Source organism: Pimephales promelas, chromosome 11, assembly GCF_988280905.1.
Source record: "Pimephales promelas chromosome 11, fPimPro1.hap1.1, whole genome shotgun sequence".
NCBI lineage: Eukaryota > Metazoa > Chordata > Actinopteri > Cypriniformes > Leuciscidae > Pimephales > Pimephales promelas.
In genome coordinates this window covers 21380754-21408628 of record NC_142779.1, presented here as the reverse complement: position 1 = coordinate 21408628, position 27875 = coordinate 21380754, and the positions used below count along the sequence as shown (strand labels likewise).

Below are 27875 nucleotides of genomic sequence, written 5' to 3'. Positions count from 1 at the left end.
ATAAACTGACAGAGATTTTATGCAGTAGCTGTTGGCGCTCGTGCCCCAGTCAGCCTACGCCCACTGGATTTATACCGCCCCCTCCTCTATCCTCCGGTGCATAGGACGGAGAGCGCGAAGGAGACGCGTCCGTGCGGAGTTGCCATCGTTGGGGAATATTCGTTTAGAGGAAGTCTCCGAATCCGTCTCGAACGACAAAAATGGATGAAATGGAAGAGGAGTTAAAATGCCCGGTGTGCGGCTCGTTTTTCCGCGAGCCGATCATACTGCCCTGCTCGCATAATATCTGCCTGGCCTGCGCGAGAAACATCCTTGTGCAGACGCCCGACGCCGAATCCCCGCAGAGCAGCCGCGCGTCCGGCTCCGGCGTCTCCGATTATGATTACTTGGACCTGGATAAGATGAGCCTGTACAGCGAGGCGGACAGTGGATACGGCTCTTACGGCGGGTTCGTGAGCGCACCGACCACCCCGTGCCAGAAGTCCCCTAACGGGGTGCGAGTTTTCCCCCCTACCGTGCCTCATCCGACCCAGGCGCAACACCACCTGCTGCCTCACACCGGCGTCCTGCCGCCGGTCCCGCGGAACTCCTGCCTCACCTGCCCGCAGTGCCACCGCAGCTTGACTCTGGACGACCGGGGGCTCCGGGGCTTCCCCAAGAACCGCGTGCTCGAGGGAGTGGTGGACCGGTACCAGCAGAGTAAAGCGGCCGCGCTAAAGTGTCAGCTGTGCGAGAAGAGTCCCCGCGAGGCGACGGTCATGTGCGAGCAGTGCGACGTGTTCTACTGCGACCCGTGCCGCCTCCGGTGCCACCCGCCTCGGGGTCCGCTGGCTAAACACCGGCTCGTGCCGCCAGCGCAAGGCAGAATCAGCCGTCGCGCGAGCCCCCGGAAGATCTCCACCTGCACCGAGCACGAGCTGGAGAACCTGAGTATGTACTGCGTCCAGTGTAAGACCCCAGTGTGCTACCAGTGTCTGGAGGACGGCAAACACTCCACTCATGAGGTCAAAGCGCTGGGGGCCATGTGGAAGCTCCACAAGGTGGGGAAACTGGTTGAGGTTGTTGTTATTGTTGTTGTTTATCTATTACATTTCCCCCCCAATGACTAAAAAAGCATCTCTGGCCAAATGGTTTTAGCTGGTATCACAGATAAACATCCTGGTCTAGATGTCTCACAGTCTGGTATTCAGAATGCCACTAACCCTTTTAAATCAAGCTAAAAGCAGCTTAAATGTTGTTTTTTTCAGCCTGCTGAGGGCACTGGTTTTAGTATAAGGGTCTGTGATAGTGCAGTAAGACTTGTCATTGTGATGGGAGAGACACCACCGGTCTAATTAAAACACAGCGCACGGCACAGCCAGCCATGATTCAGGCCAAATGAAAAACACTTGTGCTCCAGCTCTCCGGTTTAGATTTGACTGGAAAAGGTACAAACATGGAAATATGTTTTGGATTTTGAGGCATCTATGAGAACTGCTGTGCACGGTCAGGGCTGGTTTATAGGGATGGAGGTTTAATTCTCTTGTGGTGTATGCACGTTTTAATTCAAATCTATTCGTTGATTGAACTCAAATATACAGGTTGCTCGTGTGTGTGTCTGGATTCCTCATGGGAATGTGCATAACCGCTGTGACACTGGCCTGTTGTTGTAGCAACATGAGGCAGAGCTGATTGACTGTCTGTCTGTGAAGGAGAAAGGAGTGTATCCAATGGAGAGCCAAAGAATGAGGGAAGAGTCCCCTCTCTTTCTCTTAGTCCTAACGTGCACCACTATGCGAGTCAATATGTAAAATTGAGAGTGACTCTCAGCTAGACCTTTTTTTATGTAATCAGAAACCATAAACATGAGCAATCAACAGGTATGGAGATGATGGATCAATAAGCACATGGTTTAAGGTGGCACCCAAAAGTCATATCTGTACATTACCCTTTTAATTTAGAAATATTTTTGTTGGTGTGAGACAATATTGGCGATGCATTGATATTAAAATGCTGGGTGATATGATAAGCCATTAACTGCCAAGTGAATTTAGGCACTTCAACATATGTAAAATATAAAAATTAATATTCATTCTGAGATTTGCTAAAGATTACATTTAAACGGGTCATGACATGGATTTTTTTCACTTAAAGTTTTTTTTTGTACAAAAAAATGTGGAAGAACTGTTATTTTCTTCCTTCATTCTGACCCTCTGTCTGAAATGATCTGTTTTTAAGGGGCGGCTTCTTTAAGGCTTGTCAGTGAATGGCTACTTTTATGATTGCATAGGAAACGGTACGAACACCAACTCTCTATTGTGCATGAGTAAGTGTTTTGAAAACATCCATATAAAGCCATAATGTACAGCTAAGCGTTATGAAATAATTTACACACAGTTTGTGACGCAGTTGCTGTGAGATTCAATACAATTGGCTGCTTATCTGTTAACCCTTAAATGCAGGAACGTTTCATTATAACTTATTTGGGTCTTTAGCGATTTGTATCTAACACAGATGGATTTTCACCAGTCGTGACTCGTGATAATATAAAACTCTCCTGATATTAGAGGAAGAATAAAATATAGCATGTTTTGTTACCTTTTGGAGCTTGAAGAGTTCAGTTTGAGTTCATCATCACTGTCCTCATCAGAGCTCATTTCCCAGTACATTCAGCATCTGGTTCATATTCGAGATCTCAAACATATTCTCAAAACTATGTTTTCAACATGTTCAGAATCAATATTTTGATCGCTGACAGCTTTTTCACCAGATCCACCATCAAGTGACAGTGACACTAATATTCGATTGCTTTCAGTATTTGTCACTGAGCCATTTCAATTGCTGATGATATTTCCTATTCTGTTGTTTTCTGCCTGCTGTAACTATAAGTGAAACAGCACTTCATCATTGTGAATGAAAAGGAAAAAAGGTAATTTTATATTTTTTTCTTGTTGTATTGTTTATAATGAATTGATTAAGGGATACTGAGGAGGAGGTTGATATCTAACTTTAAAAAACGAATGAGAAGGACGGTAGTGAATGACGTCGAGGGTAACTAAAGACCTGAGGTATCCATTTAAGGGTTAACAAAAGTTTCTTTGTGAACTGTTAATTCCTCATTTACAAAGCAATATGTGGTCAAATTCTCTGAACAAACATATAATCCTCCAATGCAGGACACCATTAAAATAAACCATCCAGTTGATAAAGCAACCTGGTATTCTTCTGAAGTCTACAGAAATGAGAAAATGAGCTGTTCAGACAGAATGCACCAAAGCGAACTTTCCTTTATGCTGCTTCTATTCACTCATCCAATTGTCCTGTTTTTTTTTTTTTTACAGTTTCTACAAAAATATTAAGCAGCACAACCTTTTTAAATATTGATAATAATAAGAAATGTTTCTTGAGCTGCTACTCAGCATATTAGAATGATTTCTAAAGGATCATGTGATACTGAAGACTGGAGTAATGATGCTGAAAATTCAGCTTTGTCTCCACAGGAATATATTACTTTTTAAAACATTTCACAACATTACCGTTTTAATGGTTTTTGATTAAATAAATGCAGCCTTGGTGAGTGTAAAAGACTTCTTCAAAATCATTAACAAATCTTTTGAACAGTTTTGTATGTCAAATATTGACTGAGAAATCACTATACATTTTTACTCTATCAATTAGAAATGAAATAAAATAATAGTACATTTGAAAATAGGACATTTAAGGCATGTGGTTGCATTTAATTTGACTGCTGGATGATACTAATATTCACCCCTCTTTCAATTTTGAAGAAGATATGGAGACATTTTTATGGGCAGGCAGATGTGAGAGCAGTTACAAAGTTTCTTAATTCATGCACTATTATTCTTTGTGCTAAGCTACATCATTTTGGTTCAGTTACTTTACTCTCTGTTCATGTGTGATGTTGTGATTGCATAATATCAGTTTGAACTGGGACAGCAGCTTTATGGCAGACCCAAATACAGCTCCCCCTTTTAGCACCTGGGACACACACACACACACACACACACACAGAGAGAAGATCTTGGATCAGTGTCCTCTACTACGGTCCCATCTGTAGCTTTTTCACTGAACACTGGTGAGCTGGCCTCATATCAGAGGAAAATGGCCTCTTTCCGCACTGCAGACACTTGCTCGTCATTCACTAAACAGATTGTAGTTTTGCTTTAGCCTCAGGACCCCATATGCTACTTTTTCTCTCATTTTCTCCATCTATCTCTCGGTGTCAGTGTCACATACATTACGCAGACGCTTACACCGCAAGAAGGAAATGAGGCCTGTGTGTTGATGCTATGAGAGATTTTTACTTGGAGGGAATATATTCCTGCTTTTTGCAACAGTGCAACATATTTCAATTAGTATTTAATTAGTAAAATAATAGTCCACAGATATGACTGTTAGAGAGTGTCAGATGTACATATTTTTTTACATTTGTTTTTAACTTATTTTGCATGATTATTTATTTTACATAATGTTTACTGACTATTCACTTAATTGTGATAAAAAAAAAAAATGTCCAGTGAAAAAGGCTGGCGTTAGATTTTGGAACTGGTTTAACATACAGTGAGTACACCCGTCACATTTCAGAAAACATTTTTGTATATGTTCTCAAGGGACAACAATATAGAAATGAAACTTGGATATATTTTAGAGTCAATGTGCTTCTTGTATTGCAGTAAAGTACTGTCCTCTGATTATAACTCAACACACAGCCATTATTGTCAAAATATCATGTCAACAAAAGTGAGTACACCCTAAGTGAACAAAACTCTGTCCAAAGTGTCAATATTTTGTGTGAGCACCAGTGTTAACTAGCACTGCCTTAATCCATGAAGTTCACCGGAGCTGCACAGGTTATTGCTGGGATCCTCTTCTACTCCATAATGACATCACCGAGCTGCTGGATGTTGGACACATGGCGCTTCTCCACCTTCCTCTTGAGGATCACCACAGATGCTCAACAGGGTTCAGGTCTGGAAACACACTTGGCCACTCCATCACCTTCACCTTCAGTTTCCTCAGCGAGGCAGTTGTCATATTGGTGGTGGGTTTGGGGTCGTTATCATGCCGTTCGGGCCAGTTTCTGAAGGGAGGGCATCATGTTCTGCTTCAGAATGTCACAGTACATGTAGGAATCCATGTCCTCAATGAAGCTCAGCTCCCCAGTACCAGCGGCACTCAAGCAGCCCCAGACCGTGATGCTATCACCATCATGCTTGACTGTAGGCAAGACGCAATGTTCTTGGTTCTCCTCACCAGAGCTTCGCCACACATGCTGGATACCATCTGAGCCAAACACGTTTATCTTAGTCTCATCAGACCACAGGACATGGTTCCAGAAATTCATGCTCTTGGACAGGTTGCTTTCAACAAACTGTTTGCTGTCTTTCTTGTGAGCCAACTTAAGAAGAGACTTCCTTCTGTGACGACAGCCTTGCAAACCTGGAAATGCTGGCACGATCATGCGTCTGTTTTCTGAAGCCAGCTTCTGCACTTGACGCACGGACTCAACTTCTTTGATTGTCTTGCCTACTAATAATGTCTGAAATGTCTATTTAACCAATGGGTTTGTAGCAACTGGGCTCTTATTACAGAACCATCCCAACTAGAATCTAGTCTTATTTGTCTAGTAACCATGGTGATTTTAGCTCTCATTTAGGACAAAGATTTAAGATAGGATGTTTCTGTAACATTGCCCCTGCTGGGTTCTCATTGTAGGACTTTAGTATGTCAGGTGTTAGTCTGTTAGTATAGGGGTTTAGTGTGTAAGGCTGTCAAATGTAGGGCTCTATGTAATGTTATGGAGTGTAATGCTGTATCATATAGTGTTGTAATGTAGTATGTAGGCCATAGAGAGAAATTTGGAGCACTATGTTTCATTCCTTGTTCTCTCACTTTTGTTCCTCGTTTGAGAACAGACCACAAATGAAAGTGGAGGTCTCTCGGCGGATGGTTGTCATAGCAATGTGAGAACATTTATAATGGGATATTTTTCCCACTCTAAAGCAACATCCTTTGGGCTGTGCCTGACGCACACACACACATACGCACATGCACTCCTCTTCCTATTCTCTCACCCACTCTTTAAATGACAGATTTAATCACTAACCTCTCACAAATTATGTCACTTCCTCTCTAAAACACATTTTATGTAGATCCCTGGTTCCCTGTTGCAGCAGTTTGAACGGCTCTGAACTGTGTTAAATAAAGTGTTAAGAGTACTGAAAAAATTATATTAAGTGTCACGTCACGTCCCCTTTTTTGAATAAACATGAAAATGCACAATCCGAACTTAAGAATGCTTTGGAATATAGATGTAAGATTGGTCTTGTTTTAAAGAAGTCATTTGGCAGATTTTTGTGGAAGTTAAATAAATTAAGAAAGTGAAACCAGTTTGAGTTTATGAAAATGTTAAAATGTAATTATTCATATTTTGAAAACCTGGTGGGCTCTAAAACTGCAAGAAAATCAAAGCCAACACTCTGAACAAGTTGTGTTTCAAATTTTAGGTTGATATCTAAAAAAAAATTTGCTTTCAGTAAGATTTTGTTTGGGTCAGTACCAAACATTTTCACTATGTCAAAACCAGACTCCATTACTGCCCATATAAATATATGGGCGCCTCCATTTCCATGTGTTTTGACTAATCTGAACCATTATTTCCACAATTTTCTTAGTTAGCATCCTATTCAGAAGTAGTAAGGGAAGTGTGACATATTTTGATATGAGTTCAACCTCAAAGAAACACATACAAAGAACACGCATAATGTGTTATTATAGCTGGCTGCCACATCACAAATGGTGAATTTTTTTCTTTATATTTAAAACATTTTCAGATATTTTTTTCTAAAATTGAATGGATGTTGTCTTTTGAACTATTGGCATAAAAACAAACTGAGATTTCTACCATTCTTTCATGATTTTCATGTTCATCACTATTTCAAAATAAAGGTTTGAAAAAAACTTTCTAGTGTATTTTATGTTAAAACAAAAAGAATAAAATTCACTTGTTTTGTATGATTATTTACTCACAATATACTAACCTGAAATAATAAGACTGTTGTCCTTTGTGCAGAACAAGCTTTAGTAAAGTTAGTTAAGTAAAGTTCACTTGCCCTTTATTTATATCGTTTCATCTCTCTTACCTTATGCCTTTATCTTTCCAGGGACAGCTCTCTCAAGCACTGAATGTTCTGTCTGACCGGGCCACAGAGGCTAAAGAGTTCCTGGTTCAGCTCAGAAATATGGTACAACACATACAGGTACAACAAACACACAAAATAACACTTATACTCTCATACGGTGCATTTGTGATGTGATCTGATTCTGTCCTCTCCTTATGTGCTCTAGGAGAATGGAGTTGAATTCGAGGCATGTTTGGTCGCCCAATGTGATGCTCTGATCGAAGCTCTCAACCGCAGGAAAGCTCAGCTTCTCAGCAGAGTGACCAAAGAACATGAACACAAACTCTCAGTAAGCACAACCACTCACGAAACACTCCTTGAGTTCTTGAAGAGATTAGAAAAAATAATCTCAGTTATTGGGTGGCGTTCTTCATTTGAGGAGCTCATTCATGCAATGCAAATCGACCGCAAAAGCAGAACGACAGCTCTCTGTTGTGTTTTTGAGGTAAAAGGAAGGTTGGAAAAAAGCCAAATCACACGAGTCACAGTTTGATTTCTTAATTGGAGGTTTAGTGACTGCCACCTTGAAGATTTTTAGTGTGTGCTAATAGAACTGATGAAATTAATTTAACACATTTTTTATTGCAAGCAAGGGGATTCATTTATTATTTATTTTTTCAGTTGCTTTGTAAGACCTACAGAAAAACACATTGATAACTTAAAGTGTTTAGTTTATTTAAACGTTTTTGAACTTTGAAATCAGCATTCACTGTAAAAAATAATTAGTTGTTTCAACTTAAAGCAAGTACATGCTTTAAAATTTTAACTTTAGTCAACTTGAAATGTGAAGTACTAAGTGACAACTTGGATATTTGAGTTGAGTTGAATAAACTTAAAAATTTAAGGCAGCACGAACATGTCACAATGCCTGTGCGCTGTGTCTTGTAAGGACTTTTAAGTTGAAGTGTTTCTATTCTTTCTGTGTTCTCCTCTCCTGTTTCCCTTGTTTGTGTTACCATAGCAACCCTGATTAGTTATTAACAGTCCCTCAGGTGTTTCTTGTTTCCCTGTGTGTGTGTGTGTGTGTGTGTGTGTGTGTGTGTGTGTGTGTGTGTGTGTGTGTGTGTGTGTGTGTGTGTGTGTGTGTGTGTGTGTGTGTGTGTGTGTGTGTGTGTGTGTGTGTGTATGTGTATAGCCCTGTGTTTTAGTCTGTTTTTGTGAGTTGCTTTTTGCATTCTTCGTTTCTGGTTTCTGGTCAGGGGGGATATTCCTGAAAGCAAGGTTATCTTAGTAAAATATCAAGTAAAATAGTGCTGCATTACACCACAATTTTAATTCGCCAGATGAAGTGACCTGTATGAGTTCAATTTAGCACTACGGCTGTTAAGTTAGAATTGAAAAAAAATAATGTGAATTTAAGTGATCAAACGTAACAAACTGTAACAAAGTTCAAATTCAGGGAAGAAGGAGACGAACATTAAACATAAATTTAATTGTAAAATATGCATAATCATCACTGAAAATCCTAATAAGTTAATTGAACTCAATTGATTTGAGTAAACTCGTTCTCTCAATTTAATTGAGTATGGGGTCTCCCAAAACATGCATATTTAAGTTTACTTAACTTGGTGCTTATGTTGACTTGACTTAAATTGTTTAATTCACCAAACTTGACGATTTTTTAAATGTATTTAAACAATAAAGTTCACTTAGTGTTGATTTCAAGTGTACTTATGTACTTATACCAATATTTAGGTATACAGCAAAATCAGCAGTGTTAAATTACCAATGCTCAGTGTTTTATACAGTATGAGTCCACTCTCAAGAGTGTTATAAGTAACACTTAATGAGATAATTAAGTGAATAATTGAGAGATGATTGAGCATTATTGAAGACACCTGATGTTAACAAGTAGAATCACTGAAGGAGAAACCCATAATTTTTAAGTCACCGTTAATCTGATCAGTGTGTCTTTTAGTTGGGCTCTTGTCCCTTTGATCATTAACTTTATATTTAGTTAGACTGCTGTAACTCAGTTATAACAGTCAGATGGACAGTCAGAACAAATAGAAAAAGTCATCTGATGGTGGTGATTGTGTCTTAACATAATCGTTATATCACAATCTTTTGACCTGAATCCTAAACTCATTTAAAGCCCAATTTCTGATTTAGATTTATGTTATTAATTAGAGCAACGCTGTTCTTGTACAGCATAACATTTTCAATGATTACATATTAATGCCAACAATTTCTTTAAAGTTTGTTCTTATACATAATACTGTATATTATTATTATTAGACACACAGACATCAAGATTTAGCATATGAATCTCAGCAATGGTGATAAACAGATCACCTCTGAACATAAGCTCATTATTTATTCATGTAGAAATGCATTATGGGAGCCATGAATGAGTTTTGATTGGTGGCACCCAGAATGCACTGCAACATGCTTTATAAGTGTCACCATTGTTGAGATTCACGGGCTGATTCTTGATCTCTATGTGTCTAAAATAATGAAATTAGAAAAAAAAAAAGTAGGGCGGGGCTTGATTTCGTCCTTCGGCAGATAGCCGCACCCTCATCTGATCTGGCCGCACATTTTCGCCACTCCACGTGACCGAAATAGAAGAGAGGTAATTTCGATGGGGGAGGGAAGGGTAATGTCTTTGATTAAAGATTATAAGGGTACATGAATTTTTAAAAAATAATGAAGTGCACAGATAAATCATTTATAATAAATACTACAGTATTACATAAAAAAGATAATTTGTCAAATTTGATTTCATGCCGACTTTAAAGAGAATATTTGGATTATAATTTAAATGTTACAAATATTATGCTTTTTAAACAGTGCTGCTATAATCCATAAGGTGAACACGATTCAGCTTTATATGACTTCAAAAATTAAATTCTAATAATTATGAAATAATGATTATATTAAAACACAGTCACCACCATCAGATCAACTTTTCTATTTGTTCATCTGGTTACAACTGAGTTACAGCAGTCAAATAAAATATAAACTTATTGAGTTGAGTGTCAAGAGCCCAATTAAACAAACACTGATCAGCATAACGGTGACTTAAAATTATTCTCCTTCAGTGATTCTGCTTGTTATCATCAGGTGTCTTCAATCATCACTCAATTAATCTCTTAATTATCTCATTAAATTTAACACTGCTTCAGTGTTACAGTCTACATAAGCACCAAGTTGAATAGACTTAATCCATTAGCTCACCCATTAACATGATTTCTGCATGGGTCCTGTCATATTGCTTTCCATCGGCTGTGGAGGTGAAGACGACCACTCCCATGATTCCACTCTCGTTCAAAGCGTCATCATATGGCTAACATATCTCTTACATATTTTGCCTTTAAATATTCCGAAAGCACGTGCATTTAAAAAAAAAAAAGAATTATGTGCATAAATTTTTAATTCATGGAAATCTCTACACATTTCTGTATTAGGGCAACAGATGACTGGCACTGAGGGTATTTTCTATTTTCCCATTAAAAATTCATTAAATCTCTTTTCTGCCAAAGTTGGATTCAGAATGGATTCATGCTTCAGGCAGCAGGGCTAATCAGCAACCATTGTTGGTGAGTCAAATCAGCCTGTTTCTAGCCCAAGCTTCTGTGCCATATTAAAAGGTTTGCTATCATAGGGGGAAAGCAGCTTAATGGTTAAAAATCTGGGCTATTAACGGAAAGATTTATGTTTAAAATGGAGTCATTGTGTCCTTGACTAAGACTCCCAAGCTGCTCCACTGAGACTGCACCTAGTTTGCTGTGATTCTCTTTAGTTGAAATGCAGAAATGGAATTACAAGTAATTAAATAGCAAACCAGTATGTTTTTTTATGGTCCTGTACTCTAGGAACATCATACAGCTTATTATGCACTAACATGACCCTGATTTAGTTGTCTCTGTCAGTGGAGAGATGCTAAATATTAATATTTTTAAAGCACCATTTCTTTAAAGTTTTACGTAATCTTCTATTACTTTTTGTATTTTGTAGTAGTCTGTGAGTTATAAGGGGAAACTTAAAAAATGTTATATTAAAATGTTGCATAATCTTCAATTACTCTTTTTGCTGTTTAATTAAATATGTTAATACGCTGATTTCATGCAGCTGCCATTTTGAAATGGCGCCAGTGGGAAGAAAACCAGAAGTGTCACCTTTAATCATAGAAGAGCCGCGAATGCAATATTGTTGTGTTTAATGTAGAAATGAGTTATTCTAAAAATGTACGTACTTAATGTACGATTGTGTGACTATATACAGTGAAATTCATTTATAAATAAAATTATTTTTTATATGTAGTTCAGAAAGTAAAAAAAAGAAGAAGAAGGAATGAACTATATACATCCTATCCTATATTGGATATTAACATCCAATAGTGTAAATCGCGAAAGCACCTTCAGGTTGGTATAGTCCAAGGCATTGTTGTCTATCTGTACTTCCGGGGTTCTTCCCTCCGGAGCCTCGCTTTTGATTTCAAAATGGCTGCTGCGTGAAATCAGCGTATAATCCAAATTTCTTCAAGCTGGAGTGATGACACTAACTCAATAATATTTAATAGTCTGTGAGTTATTACTGGAAATATACAAATTTTATATTAAAATTGTCCTGGTCTCCCCCTATACTGTTAATACACTTTCACACAGTAATCCCAAAAGTTACCGTAAAATTACCAGAATGATTTTACTGTAGCAAGGTGTTTTTTTTTTTCTTTTCAAAGCAAGCTTCTTAAATCAGCACATTCGGACCTTGTACGTGTGGTAATCTTCATTCTTTGAGCAAATTCCAATCGGAAGTGAGCATCCTTATGCCCTACTCAATCCGGAGGGCAGAGCCCTTGAAGTGGGGACTTTGGAGGGAGCAGGGCACTTGTGTGTCATAATGAAGCTGTTTGGAATTCTCCATTTGTTCACACACAGCAGTATCATACCGGTAATTTACTGGTAATGTTACAACTTCGCATACTGGTAAATTGCCAACTGATTTACCTGTATTTTTGAAAAGGTGCTATTGAACTCTTAAAGGGATAGTTCACCCAAAAATTGCATTCCCTTGTGTTGTTTCAAACCTGTTTAACTTTCTTTCATCTTCAGAACACAAATGAAGATCTTTTTGATGAAATCTGAGAGCTTTCTGTCCCTCCATTGACAGCAACGCAACTGATACTTTGACGCGACTGAATTTAGGTTTTTATTCACATAAACATTAATAAACACACACATCAGATGTGGTAAACTGAAGCTCAAGCATGTTCACTTGATATGTGAGAACCAATGAGGTTCATTCCCGTGTTACGCAGCACGTTTGAGCTTCTGCAAGAACCAATGACGTTTGTTCTCACGCTTCAAGCAGGTTCGGTTGAGCAGCTTCTGTTTATTTTTGCTAATAGATGTTAAAATGTGAATTAAAAGTTCAATCTAAATTAAATCTGTTCATCATATTAAGCAATCATGTCTCGTCAGATAATTTGGACTAAACCACTCAATTCACATGGATTAGTTTTACGATATGGAGGGACAGAAAGCTCTCAGCTTTCATTATGAAGATCAACGAAAGTCTCATGGGTTTGGAATGTCATAAGAGTAATTTTTGGGTGAATGATCCCTGTAACGGTAATTGGTAAATACTGTATGTGTACAGGGAAATGTAAAAAATGTAATATTAAAATTGTTAAAACTCCCCTATACCATTAGTCATGTGCTTTTGCTGGCATCTCATGTAGGCCTATTCTCTCGTCTTGTCTCCATGGTGCCTCAGGCCTGTTCCCATGGTGACAAAGATGTTGGGGTTCTAGTTTTGTCCAGTGGCTTTCTTCAGTTCTGCCTATTTCTTCCTCATTCTGTTTGGATGTGAATGGCTCTTTTGCTTCTCATAAATTAAGTGTCTAATGTTTGATTCATTTTGGTATAAGATTGGCTTTGGAGGGACGTGTGTGTGTGTGTGTGTGTGCATCAGTGTGAACGTGTGCGTCATGTAAAATGAATGTAGCCAGTAGGTTTAAGTAGAAGGAGGAGGGACACACTCAGACACACATTCACCCAGTGGAATATGCAAGCATGAAGTGCAATTTTTTTGTGTGAAAAAGGTCAGTGATGTGTTGCTTGCTCAGAGAGGATGCTGACAATTGGTCCTGCTGTTGCCTAGCAACCCAGCCACTGAACAGTTATCATGGATTCATTCTCTTTCTCTTTCTTTCTGCCTCTTTATCGCAGGTGGTTCGTGATCAGATATCTCACTGCACGGTGAAGTTGAGGCAGACCACAGGACTGATGGAATACTGTCTGGAGGTTATCAAAGAGAACGACCCCAGCGGCTTCCTGCAGGTCTCTGACCCTTTTAATATAGCACAAACCTCGCAAAGGCCGCAAAGTTAGGGTGCTTACACGCCAGAGGAAGATCTAAGCAAACTTGGATGGGAATGTCTAAGATCCATTGGGCCTGTTTACACCTGGCAACAATCATTTTCTCTGATTGTAGAAAGATCCAAATCAGTTTGACATAAAGAAAAATTGGATTTCCAAAACTGTGCCGCCTCTCTGAAAACCTCATTGGTCAATAAGAAAATGAAATTTAGATTTAGAAAATTAAATGTAACATTTATTTCTATTTAATTTTAACTTTAACTTACTTTTTCTTGTAAGAGTTCAAAAGTCAGAATTGTCAGATATAAACTTGCAAAAGTCGCAATCACCTTTTTTATTTTTTATATTCTGTGGCTCAAACAAGCTTTCTTAGATATCAGATATTTGTGTATGCTCATTTCTTAGTTTTTTTATTTAGATTACCTTTGCTATCATTAAACACTCATTGAAGTTAATCTTTAAAAACACTAATAACTTGTTAAAACTGTTAATTTTTTGCAATTCTTAAAATGAATATCCATTTTTCATGCTGTACATAATCTCAATTCACATGCAGCATTTTGATTTGAGCTTTTAGTGTTTAATCTTTTAGTTTGAACAAAATAGTATTTTAACTAATTAAAAAAAATAGTGTTTTTATAAATAATTTTAAAAATTAAAATAATCTATTTTAATATCACATTAATATCATCGGTTATTGACCATGAACGTAATTATCTTATTGGTGTTTGCCAGAACTTTAAAGGGATACTCCACTTTTTTTTTTTTTTTTGGAATTAGGCTCATTTTATCACTCCCCCAAAGTTAAACAGTTGAGTTTCACCATTTTCAATTGCATTCAGCCGATTTTCTAATATTTAGAAGAATATCAGTAACCAGACAATTGCTGGCCTCATTGACTACCATAGTAGGAAAAAAATATATACTATGGAGGTCAATGAGACCAGAAACTGTCTGGTTACTGATATTCTTCTAAATATTAGAAAATCGGCTGAATGTGTTTGAAAACGGTGAAACTTAACTGTTTAACGTTGGGGGAGTTGTAAAATGAGCCTATTTCCAAAAAAAAGTGGAGTATCCCTTTAACATCAGTGTGTCAATACTAGATATTGCTCTTTGTGAGTGTAAAGGGCAAGGAAACTTTGGTTTTGTCACTCCTGTTCAATGACACTTTGCCTTCCAAAACTTTTCTCATCACAAAATGTTTCCTGCTCTGAGGAATCTTATTAAATTAACAGAAGGTCATACATTTACATAATTGCAACACTTCATTAATTTGACTTAATGCCGTGTAATATATTCTGAATCTCTGTGTGTGTGTAGATCTCTGATGCTCTGATAAGACGGGTCCATATGACGGAGAACCAGTGGGGGAAGGGCTCTCTGACCCCTCGCATGAGCAGTGACTTTGACCTGACGCTGGACAGCGGACCCCTGCTGCAGACCATACACCAGTTAGACTTCGTCCAGATGAAGGGTGAGCCTGTGTGTGTGTGTGTGTGTGAGTGATTGGGTGTGTTTCATTTTTGCATGGCTTTCTTTAATGACACAGTAAGTCAGAACACTGGACCCAAAATAACCCTGTCTGTCTTTGTTTGTGGCTTTGTGTGTGTGTGTAGTTCCAGCTGCTCCTATTCTTCAGTTAGAGGAGTGCTGTACTCAAACCAACAGTGCGACTCTGTCCTGGAAGCAGCCGCCTCTCTCCACCATCGCTGTGGATGGCTACATTTTAGAACTGGATGATGGGACTGGAGGCCAGTTCAGAGTGAGTGTCACATGCACGCAGTGAACTTTTCTGTGCAAATTGCTTTCTTATGGTGATGATACACAGGGCAACTTTTTGAGCAATGTTGCTGGGCAATCTTGCAGAGCGATTGTTGCCTGGGCACTTTCCCATTGAAAATGGGCAAATCTGGGTAATTTAGATGGGTCGTGGGCCCTGTGCCTCATCTGGTTCCCTACTGATGGCAACATTGCTCAAAAAGTTGCCCTGTGTATCATCACCTTTAGAATGATATATTCATTTCAACAAAATAGTGTTCTGTGGAGTGTTCACTCTATGTTGCCCCTAATATTAAAGGGGCACCAGTACTATCCTTACTTTGTTCCCTAGAAAAGATAAGACATGACAAAGGATAATAAAAAAAAATTTTTTAAAAGCTTAGTAGATCATTTGGTTGAATGTAATATGTGTTATTCAGGTGTTACTTTAAATACTCTCAAGTCATCAACATGCATTTTGCTTAAGAGAAAAATCCTTCTGGATCATGAAAAATTCATGTAAGGTTGGATAGATGAAACAAGTTTCAGCTTAAAGTCACCAAGAAAACATAGAATATTTGGAATATTTATATTTATTGTAAATGATTTATCCATGTAGAGATCATTATTTATTTAATGTACCCTCATATTATGTAATAAATCCCCCCACACTTGCAGAGAAATCTGCTCTCTGCTCTGATGATGTGTTTTGGGGCAGCTTGTCAATCACTTCAGATCATAGCATTAGCTAACCACAACCATCCAATCAATTCCCAGACAGACAATATCAAGCCCCACCCTACAATTTTTCTTGTTTGAAAAGCCGTTTCACTTGGATATGTCGCAATTGGCATGAAAAGTCTGGAACTCAGTTGGGCTGGTCAAATTTACACATCATAAAACCGTACAGAGATTTCAAGTTCATAGCAGCACCGAGCAAAAAATGCAATAATGATGACTATTCCAAACAAATGGATTCCCACAGAAGCCATATGTTATTGCATTTATTTATTTATTTATTTATTTATTGGTGTAGTATTATTTTACTATCTCGAAGTGGACACTGAACACTGCATAATTGTTAGATGTGATGTTTCGGCTTGGCAAGCTGAATGGTCTGTCCAGTAGATGTTTTACTCAGCAAGAAGAAACATTAGATGAAACATTGACAGTGGATGAGGGTGTACGTGTGTGTTCATACACATGAACAGTGTGTACTGTATTAATAAAGTGATATTGTTGAACATGGTTTGTCATTTGGATGTGGGCAGTCAGAATCAGTGATGTTCATTTGAGTGACAAGGGACATGCATATATTCCTTTAGATCATCAAGTTAAGTCCACAAAAATGGTGTCTCATCTCGGAGTCTAAAGATGATTCATACCTCTCACTGCAGAAGTCTATTTATATATTAGAGGACCACTTCACGAACACACTTACATGATCACGAACGCACATATGCATGCACCACTGTCACTCGTTGGCTTTTTACACTTGGTATTGACATTCATCTGAGGTGATCACAAGTGGCCACTTTTGTGGTTTCATGCAGTACCGTTCAAATGTTTGGGATCGGTGAGATCTTTTAATGTTATTAATTTGAATTAATATTGTGAATTATTTGTACAATTTCAAATAACAATTTTCTATATGTTTTAAAAATGTAATTTATTCCTGTGATGACAAAGCAGAATTTTCCGCATCATTACTCCGGTCTTCAGTGTCACATTATCCCACATAATACTGATTTGCTGGCTGCTTAAAGGTAGGGTATGGAATTTGCAGAACGGCAGACAGATTTTGAAAATACACAACTCAAAACGTCCTACCTTCTTTCCTCCAACGCTGGCCCTGACTCCACCCAAGAGCATGAGCGTGCAATCATGATAAACTCAGATGTGCGAGATTGCATTTACTCACTTTCTCTCTCTCTCTATACCGGGGCGACTTGAACGTACTGTGACTGGGTCACTAGCTTTGAGTTTTGGATGGGGGAAGGGGGTATGGTATGACCGTTTGATTGACACATTTTCTGTCCAATGATTCTAGGTGGTCTTGGAAATGATTGGCTGGAGTTTTTAGAGTCCTGCCCGTTCCACATATGATTCAATTGTTTAATTTTCATTTCAGTGCTCCTAACTCAGTGTCTGTAAGGGGTTAGGAATAGGATTTCAAGTGATTTTGAAAAAAAAAAGGTAAAAAAAAAAAAAGAAAATCACATATCCCGCCTGAAACATGTCTTATTATTATCAAACAAGATTATTATATTATCATTGAAAACAGTTGTGCTGCTTATTTTGTTTCTGGAAATTTTTCTGAAATTTCAAAAGAACAGCATTTATTTAAAATATAATTTTTTTTTAATCATGGAAATGTCTTTATTCTTACTTTTGATCAATTTAATGCATTCTTGCTGAATAAAAGTATTAATTTCTTTTTTTAAATGTGTACCCCAAACTTTGAACGGTAGTGCCATCAAAATATTTAAAGAGAATAAATCTCCTGAGTCACATTCACACTTACACTTACACATAATAATTCAAATACCCTCAGACATATAGACTCAATCTCTACTCTCCTCTAAACAGGCCAAGCTCTTATTTTAGAAAGCCAGGTTCATGTGTTCTTATATTTGCTCCATTTTTGGGCAGATTTTTAGCAACAGTATCACATTGTGTTTTCCCAAGATATTCATCAGCTTTAATTAGCAAATTATCTTAATGTTTTATTCTACAGGAAGTGATTCCATGCATACAGAAAATGTGCATACTATGCAAAAAATGTCATTTTTCTGTATGCATCTGGGCTGAACTGAATTTGAAGTTGCATACTACCCTTCTAGTCCTGAAATATTAAGAGTAGTATGATAGTATTGAATTCGGACATTTCATATTATATACGACCTGATTCTTTGATTTACTGTAATGTAGTTTGCACTTTGTGTTGGGTACTATTTCCCACAATGCAATGCACTCACTGATCTATATAGAATGACATTGTCATTATATAGATCAGTGAATGCACTCAATCTGCCCTTCCATATAAAATGTTACCAATAAACCAAATGTAATACCTGGGGTTTTTAACATATTTTCTTGATTCAGAATTTAATTAGACTGCCCAATTTAAACACTGAGTCATGTGAAACAAACATGTATACTGTTTAAAAAATAGTAGGCCACATAGAGTATTTAATGTTCAGTATACCGTAAGCAGGACCCTATTTGCTATTTCAAACATAGTTTGCCACGTGTGTTTACTAACTGAAGTATGTATTCTTCTACAGGAAGTGTATGTTGGTACAGAGATGATCTGCACTGTGGACGGTCTGCACTTCAACAGCACCTATAAATCCCGTGTCAAAGCGTTTAACTCCAGTGGAGTCGGCCAGTACAGCAAAACGCTTGTCATGCAGACATCAGAGAGTAAGAGATGTTATCTCACTGCTACACTCACACACCTTACTATTGAATGCTGCCACTCTTAATGCACAGGGAAGCTGGAGCATGTCAGTGCAAAATAAAACATCAGATTTTTAGTAATGTCAATATAGTAGGCAGTTTCCATAAATAGGATTACTATATATATATATATATATATATATATATATATATATATACACACACACACATATACTATAGGATATATATATATATATATATATATATATATATATATATATATATATATATATATACTTGGTGTCTTGTGCCTTTTTAAGGGCTTGTAGGCCTACATTTTTTTTTTTTTGTAAAACCATCAGATACATTTGATAAACTGGTTTCTAACACAAAATTAACCTGGCATGCAAAGTAGTTTTAAATGCCTGTATCTTATATATATATATTTATAAATATTGTTTTTATATGTAGCTATATTTAATATAAATATTTCTATGAATAGATTTTACTATATTAATATATTTTCATAGTTGTAATATTTATTTTATATGTTTATTATATGCGAAGTAGTTTTAAATGCCTGTATCTTATATATATATATATATATTTATAAATATTGATTTTTATATGTAGCTATATTTAATATAAATATTTCTATGAATAGATTTTACTATATTAATATATTTTAATAGTTGTAATATTTATTTTATATGTTTATTATAAATGTTTATTGTTACAATATATGAAGAGTTCAGATGCAAAAGCCTCTAAATGCCATTTGAAATTTTCTTCTTTAATGATGATTTTTATCAAACTTATATATTTAAGTTCAGTAATTTCACTTAAATAACAATTAATAGGTAATTATCATTGCAATTTAAGTGAAATTACTGAACTTAAATATACAAGTTTGGTAAAAATCATCATTAAAGAAGAAAATTTCAAATGGCATTTAGAGGCTTTTGCATCTGAACTCTTCATATATATATATATATATACTGTATATTGTGCCTTGCACACCCAAATCAAGCATTGGATTAAGATACAATATACTGTAGATTACAAAATAGAAATCCTGCACAGTACTCATATATATAGATTTGTAGGCCTGCTCATTAAAATATTTTTGTGATGATGCAAACTTTAGTGTGTGCAGGATTTATATTTTGTAGTTTCTAATGTTTCTTGCTAGAAAATAATGAAACCACACAAGTCATGGTTTTAAAACTGCATGCCCTTAAACATTGGTTACATTGTTGCAAAATCTTCATTTAAAATTAAGCTCATATAATGCTCTTATAATATTTAGTTTAACCTTGTTAGGTTTTACCCTATTCTTGGAAAGTGCCAATGACATCACCCTGAAAGTCTACTGGTCTTGATGAGCACCACTATATGTCTGATACTAATATAAATTAACATCATTGTTAATTTGCTGTTAACATTATTGACTTGTTCTTTACATGTGAGCGCAGAATAAGTCCAGCTTCCCTGATCTGCTGCTTTCCTTCCTCTCTTTTAGTACCCAATTCTGTTACTTTCTTTTTCTCTCTCCTTCCACCATTCTGATTTTTCTTTTCTCTGCATTTCTCTGCCTCCTCCACTTTTCTTGTGGTCTCCAACCTTTTCTCGCTCTTTTCCTCTCTCTTGATTTCAGTGAGTCTGCCTTCATATGGTAGTAAAACTCTGGCAGCAGGTATGAATGCCTGAATATCTGAACATCATGATTATGTTAACCTCATACACCCTTTCGTGTGTGTGTGTGTGTGTGTGTGTGTGCGTGCGCGTGTGTGTGTGAATGATAGAGTGTGTTTGCGGGATTTATTTGCAGTGTCTCTGTGTACTTAAATTCATCTGGACTTTCATTCGTACTGTAAATCGGAGCTTAACCAACCAGCCTTCATGACTGTATGTGTGTGTGCTTTTTCTGCAGTTGCCTGGTTCACCTTTGACTCTGCATCGGCCCACCCTGACATTATATTGTCCAACGACAACCTCACGGTGACGTGTAACAGTTACGATGATCGTGTTGTCATGGGCAATACAGGGTTCTCTCGTGGTGTGCACTACTGGGAGATGACCATCGATCGCTATGACAACCACCCTGACCCTGCATTTGGGATCGCCCGGGCTGATGTCATGAAGGACGTTATGCTGGGGAAGGATGATAAAGCCTGGGCCATGTATGTGGACAACAATCGCTCCTGGTTCATGCATAACAACTCGCACACCAACCGGTATGAATTTGTTTATGTGTTCATGGTAGTCACTGAAAAAGTAAAATGATTGTGTCGTTTCAGTAATTAATTATTTATTTATATTAATTGTTAGTATTTTTGAATTTCTTTATTGATATACACTGAAAAAAAAGTAAAACGATTGTGTAATTTATTTAAAGTGCATTTTTATATTGATCTAATTGAAAATCATGGTGTAAACCTGTTTCCCTTTCAATTGGGAATTCGCACTGCGTCTGAACAAGGCGCTATGGGGAATGCCTCCAGCGTGACCGGTGTCTGAACCATGTGTTAAATCGCGACAATATCATTGGCCGAAGACAGTCTGTGACATCACTACCAGTGCGACCGTGAGTATAAAAGGGCGCCTGTAGTACACGTCATTATAATCTTTGTCTTCAGGAGACGTTTGTTTGTTACGTGTTAAGGCGAATTTTCTCTACTGCCAAACGTTTTAAGAAGTGTGTGCCTCCTTGTCAGAGGTATCTGACACCCGAGGACACACATGACTTGTGCGTTATGTGCTTAGTCGAGGAGTACGCACGTTCAGTCCTTGGTGGGGCTGAAAGGGCACACTGTGAGAGCTTCTCAATGAAGAAGCTCCGTTCACATGTGTCCTTTGTCTCGAAGGACAAGCGTCTGCGTCTCCGCGGCTCAGGACCCCCGAACATCGAGGCAAAGCGGGGAATGAGATGCTAGTCAGTCTGGCTAAGGAGTTTGAGAAAGGTATGAATCTTACTCTTCTGCTGCCGACACGAGAGAATTGCTGGATCAGGACATGCTATCACTTGCATCATCCAATCCAGATAGCACTCTGCTGTCTGCCAGCCAGGAAGAGTAGGTTGTGGCTGAGGAGGGTGAAGAAGCTGGTGAGGCCTCCCAGCCTGCCTGCTCCACATATGAGGAGCTTCTGGACACAAACCGTCATAACTGTCCCGTTCCGTTGAGCCTTCAATTTCTTCTGGATCTCAATGCTGAGATTGATAGATCATGGAAGATACCATATTCAGCCCGCATTCATCTTTGTCATCATGATAGTTATGTGAATGTAAGGGGAATGCGCGAGCACAAATATGTCTTTATGCCTTCCATTGAAGAGACCCTAGCCAGCTATCTCTCAGTGGCTTAGGCATCATCATTAAAGGCTCCAAACCTTGCCACCCTAGCCGCTGCATACCACATCTTGTTTGCATGGCAGGTCATGAATGGCAGGGCATATGCAGCAACGAGCTGGTCCGGGGCTGCACAGCACACAATAACTGTTCCATAAGCAAAGCAGGCTGATCTGGGGAATGATCTACCCCTAACCCTAAGCATGTCTGACAAGTGAGGACAACTTCTGACAAGTCACAAGTTGAGGATGCTCGCCAGTTAAAATTGGCATCCCTCCTAGACTCTGTCAACTACAGTACATTGCTATAGTACCTGTCAACAGCAAACTTGATGATTGCTCAAGATAGAAGCTTCCTCCCCCAGATATTGGGGTCTACTAAGTTGGAATCTCCCTTACAGTGCAGATCTAGAGAATCCTTACAAAAAATGGCTTTAGTAAATCTTTGCAAACCCACCAGAACCCTCTCCTTGTTCAGGTGTATAGTTCCTCTTTTCACCAAGAAGAGCTCTTCCTTTCTCAAGAACCCGAAGGGATGTGCCATTCGGCCCAGATTTGCAAACCCTTCTTGTTGTAAATATCCTTGTGCAAATTAGTCTGAAGACAGCAGTTTGAGGGGTTTGCCTTCAATAGTTAAGTCTTCATGGAGAACGTTGATTAGGACCCCCACTTGAGGGTCTTTAAGTTGAGTCCTCTGCTCCCTCAGAAGTGCTCCATGGGATTCTTGCAAACCTTCTTTATATCCACTAGACAAGCCTCAGACTGATCTCTTGGTAACTGACGAAACGTGCAAACCCTTTTTGTTGTAATGCGACTTTGGAAAATGTCTTCAGTCACTGTATGATCGGAGATCTTGGTATGAGAACAGCTGGTTGTAGTTAAAAGTAAAACGGCTAACTCCCTTTTTCCTGCAGGCCTTCAGATTCTTTTGAAGAGTGACCCTCCTTAACTGTTAAGGGTCTTCGAGTCTTCAGGGTCCTCTTCTCTCCGAGATGATCACTGTCCGATTCCTGGAATCATACCTCTATAAGACACCAAGCTTGAGTGGTAGTAGCTAGCGCTTTTGCAGATCCCCTTGATAAGTGAGTCTTTAGGGTTGACTGGGGTATCCTAGAGGTAGAGCAGGGATTCTCTTGCTCCCCCTAGAGGTAGTGACAGACTAGGGAGTTAGGGATTCCTAGGCCAGGTTCCCTTTAAGGTGATGTCTTGCATTCAGAGCTAACATACCAAACCTGAGTCCTCCCCTCAGAACGGGCTCTATCGCTCTATCGCTTAACCCTGAGAGGTAAGTAGGAAGTTTAAAAAGGCCAGGGCTTTCCTTGTATAGGGCATAAGACTAGGGTAGTGGCCGTTGGCAATTTCGTTACTGACAGTTCCACCGCTGGTTCACTTGAGTTGGGCATATAAGTCTGATGTGTCTTTTTTTGTGTACTTGGACATTTCCTTTTAGCATGGCGTAATAGGTATTTGTTCCCAATAGGATCTTGTTCAGACACAGTATGAGTTCCTATTCGAAAGGGAACGTCTTGGTCACAAATGTAATCCTGGTTTACTGAGGATGGGAACAATACACTGCACTTTCAAGTCAAGTGGCGTGTTATCTATACGCATTTTGAGCTATCTGCGTGTATGTCTACGCCATTAATGTCTGAGTGATTCCGCGTGTATGTACATGCCATCAAATGTCAGAGCGAAACGAAGCAAAATGTAGATCTACATCTGGGGAGCGATATTTTTTTTCCTAGGATGGCATGGGAAGACTCATAAATGCCATTAACCCCAGTGACGGGTCGGTTTAGGGACGGGGTTGGGGTAGGTCATATATTTATATATACAGTAATAACGTTAAGTCAACGGCATTCATAAACACGCTGAAAAGCGATTATGCGTGTTGATAGCACGCCAAAAATGGAAATACGAATTGGCGTGTCATACACATGCAATTTCATGAGATCAGTCTGCTGCTTCAGATAAAGAAGAGAATGACGTGCACGACAGGCGCCCTTTTATACTCACGGTCGAACTGGTAGTGATGTCACAGACTGTCGCCGGCCAATGATATTGTTGCGCTTTAGAACGTGCTTCAGACAGCAGTGTCACGCTGGAGGCATTCGCCATAATGTCTTGTTCAGATGCAGTGTCTCATTCCCCTTCTCAGGGAACCAGGGTTACATTTGTAACCAAGACATTTTTTTTAATGTTTGTCTTTATTTATACTAAATAAATTAAATTAAACATTGACTAACAAATTGTTTATAGTTTTATCCTAAGTGAAATCTTAGATTAAAAAAATATTTTTATTAAAAAAAAATTTTTTGGGGAAAATATTTTTTATATTTTTGATTATTATTAAATATAATTTAAGGTTTGAACCAAACCAAAATATACACTGAACAAAATTATAAATGCAACACTTGTTTTTGCCCCCATTTTTCATGAGCTGAACCAGAGACAATTTATATAGAGACTTCCTAAACCCTCAATACAACTACATAGGGAAAACCCGTAAAGCCAAAGATGGCTGTTGTATGCACATGTCCCACCCCTCCTGCTGGAAAGCCAATCGACTGCTTTTAACAGTCAAACCGGGAAACATTTAAGCCTGTCGTCTGGTTCCACTGATGCACGCGCACATTTGATGTTTGCAACAGCAGAGACGAGAACCCTTGCACATGCGTAGTAAAAGTATAGCATGTGGGGAAAAAGTGGGTTTTAAACCTTATTTTTGGGGCAAAGTAATCAAACTTTTTCAGCGATTTTTATCATAATTTACTTCTGTTTCTATACATGCAGTTTTTATGTCCTGGTGACCAGTGAAAGTGCAGTTCTGACTCTGCCCATTCATTTAGATAGGAGCCTGGTCTTGTTAGTCTGAAATAGCTGCCCGGAGGCGTTGCCAAGATGGTGGCCGAGTGGCATGACTTGCCTACAAGGACTTTGGCTGAACTCAAAGATCTAAGACTTATTCTATGTACACAAAAGGCCTATTTCTCTCAAATATTGTTCACACAAATCTGTGTAAATCTGTGTTAGTGAGCACTTCTCCTTTGCCAAGATAATCCATCCACCTCACAGGTGTGACTAATCTGCATCTTGATATGCCACTCCTGTGAAGTAGAGGGATTATCTCATGCTCACTAATACAGATTTAGACAGATTTGTGAACAATATTTGAGAGAAATAGGCCTTTGAACATGGAAAAAGTCTTAGATCTCGGAGTTCAGCTCATGAAAAAGTGTTGCGTTTATAATTTTGTTCAGTGTAATTTATGAAATTATTAAAAGAAATTATTGCCTGATTATAGCCTGATAAAGCATCTCAGCAAATGTTCACTGTTGCCCTTGGTTACAAAGTACATGCTTCATTTAATTAATGAATGAAGCTAATAAAAACGTCTGAAATTGCTCACAGTAGGCTACAGTACATAAAAAGTGAAAAAATCTGATGCATTACTGCCATCTGCTGTTAACTCATATTATTCACATGCAGTAGAGAGAGGTCAAGGGTAACAGCAGGCTAAAATCACTAATAGATTTACGTTAAATGTTGCAAATAAAATGTTCTTCTATATGTTTAATGTGTTTATTGAGTCAAACTGGGTCTATAATAGGTCTTTCACCCTATTGGTCAGGGCATTATGTTTAATTTACTCTGTCTTTATCTTCTCCCTCTTTCAGTACGGATGGAGGAATAAGTAAAGGGGCGACTGTGGGTGTGCTGCTGGATTTCTCTCGTGGGATTCTATTGTTTTTGATAAATGATGAGCAACAGGGACCCGTTGCCTTCAACACACTAGAGGGCATGTACTACCCAGCTATCAGCCTCAACCGCAATGTTCAGGTAACATTCATTTCATTCATTCACTGCTTTTGCATACTTAAAAAAAAAAACAAGTGCAAATTGTTAAAAGTTATAGTTTTGGATACTTAATTGCATGTTTTTTGCAATTAAATGAACATGTATTTACTTTTTATTAAATGTAATTAGCACTTAAAATGTGAGTTCACCCAAAAATTCTATTTTGTCAGTTAATTATTCACCCTCATGTCCTTCCAAACCTGTAAGACTTTTGTTCATCTTCAAACACCTTGCCACCTCGTACATTTATACGATTTTTAAACAAACAAACAAACAAACAAACAAACCACTTTTATGATTTATTTTCACACAAAATATGTTGCTCCATCAATGTTCAATAAAAACATTAATACCCTGGTCTGTTTTAATACTCGGTTCTGTTTGGCTTGAAGGTGCGCAATAAAACAGTTTAATTCACAGGTAGTTCCAAGTCAGTTCTATATTATGAACCATAAGGCTTTGTTATGAGCAATAACTTGGTAATATAATATCTTGATTATTTTTGTGTGTATTTCTTTTAATAGGTGACTCTTCACTCTGGGCTGCCTATTCCTGATTTTTATACACCCGGAGAGTCTGAAGCTGCAGGCTCAGTCTGCTGAAGAGTCCTCGACGGATACACATTCATACACAGACACACACGCACAGACAAGTGCACATGGATTCAGCTGTGAGTACTTGGCAGGGGATTTGCTGTTGACAGTCATTAATATATTTTAACAAGGTCTGAGAGATCAGAAATGTAAATGGACTTGTTAGGGTCAACTCAACCCAAACTTAACCCTAACCTTAACTCTGACCCTGATGTATGTGAGGTAAATTATTGGAATTCTTGAATCATTTTTCTCTCTTTCTTACTCTTTTTCTAGATATGATTATTATTATTATTATTATTATCATTATTGATGTTGTCATTGTTGTTTTTATGGAAAAGGTGCTCATGTGAACTCCAAGCTTACTGGATCTTAACAGAGTGTTGTTTCATGATAAAATCCTCTGTTTCAAGTTAAGCTTAGAAATAAGTTACTGATGTGTTAGACCTTAGAGGATGAATTTTACATTATATAGAAACTTTCTGTTGCATATAAAGGGAATTTTAACTGCAGATGGGGACATAAACGAGAGTACAATATCTTATATTACAGCCTCATTGCGCATATTATGCCTCAGTTAATCTCATATATATATTAAACCCTATTCTGAAATTCAGAATATAAACCCTAACCAAACCCGATCCCTAAACCTAAACTCAGAATGAGATATTTCTAACCTTCTCTTCATATTCACTGTCGATGAGCAAACATACATTTGGGGTGTATTAGAGAAGGCCAGAATGAGCTGAATGTGTGTCAGTGAGGAGGTAATGGCTTTCTGTTTGTTGAACAGAATAGAAAACACTAATTGGGACACAAACACACAGGCATTTCCACATCCTTGCATAATGTATTATGGAGAGATGAGAATGAATACACTTTTGTTTCTCTCTCTCTCCGTTTGATTTATCCTTTGCTGCCTCAAATGTGCACAAGCTAAACGTGAATGCTAAACAAATAACTGGTGCTGCTTTTGTTCAATGTGATAAAAGATTGCAATATAAAACAATAGAGAAATTTAAACAAGACAGCATATAGTTTAGCTGCTTGAAGCATTGGCTATAAGTTTACCATAAAGGATGTACAGTTGCATTTTTAAAACAAATATTTAAAATCCCACTGGTGGGGTTAAAAATGGGGCAGGTGCTGTAGCCTACTTTATCTGTTTGTTGAGCTCAACAAACAACTGAATGTTTGGGTGCGTGACAGGAAAATTTCACCCATTGTAAATTGTATTTTTTAATAAATTAATCCCAATATAAGAAATGTATTATTATTATTATTGTGTCTGAATTGTTATCTGTGTGCTCAATAAACTGGATTAGTGCAATAAAAAACTGTCTGTCATTTCCCTGCGAAAATAGTTTGTGCAAAATGTGTGCAAATTTGCTGTGCAAAAAAATTAA

The 27875-nt window shown here is 37.9% G+C and overlaps 1 protein-coding gene across 9 annotated transcripts; it reads left to right on the top strand.

Annotated features, from left to right (window-relative positions):
- Positions 1–27800, top strand: trim9 (tripartite motif containing 9). 9 transcript variants are annotated; one of them, XM_089117182.1, is made up of 13 exons: positions 1–1040; positions 7164–7259; positions 7348–7470; positions 10667–10723; positions 13358–13468; positions 14831–14984; positions 15127–15272; positions 18556–18694; positions 20328–20366; positions 20604–20907; positions 21153–21257; positions 25696–25858; positions 26401–27800. In XM_089117182.1, the coding sequence occupies exons 1-13, from the start codon at positions 201–203 to the stop codon at positions 26476–26478; spliced, it is 2355 nt and encodes a 784-aa protein (XP_088973308.1). In that variant the 5' UTR covers positions 1–200; the 3' UTR covers positions 26479–27800. The 9 variants fall into 9 exon arrangements, with proteins under 9 accessions (XP_088973308.1, XP_088973313.1, XP_088973309.1 ...); XM_089117187.1 differs by lacking the exon at positions 10667–10723 and adding an exon at positions 5916–5963 and having other exon boundaries at positions 2–1040; XM_089117183.1 differs by lacking the exon at positions 20328–20366 and having other exon boundaries at positions 10–1040.
- The last annotated feature ends 75 nt before the right edge of the window (positions 27801–27875 follow it).

What these genes read in the sequence shown, in the direction of transcription:
- trim9 (XM_089117182.1), top strand. Translation starts at nt 201, where the DNA reads ATGGATGAAATGGAAGAGGAGTTAAAATGCCCGGTGTGCGGCTCGTTT. An exon ending in ACCCCAGCGGCTTCCTGCAG is followed by an intron (nt 13,469 to 14,830) that starts GTCTCTGACCCT and finishes GTGTGTGTGTAG; the next exon opens with ATCTCTGATGCTCTGATAAG. An exon ending in GGACTGGAGGCCAGTTCAGA is followed by an intron (nt 15,273 to 18,555) that starts GTGAGTGTCACA and finishes ATTCTTCTACAG; the next exon opens with GAAGTGTATGTTGGTACAGA.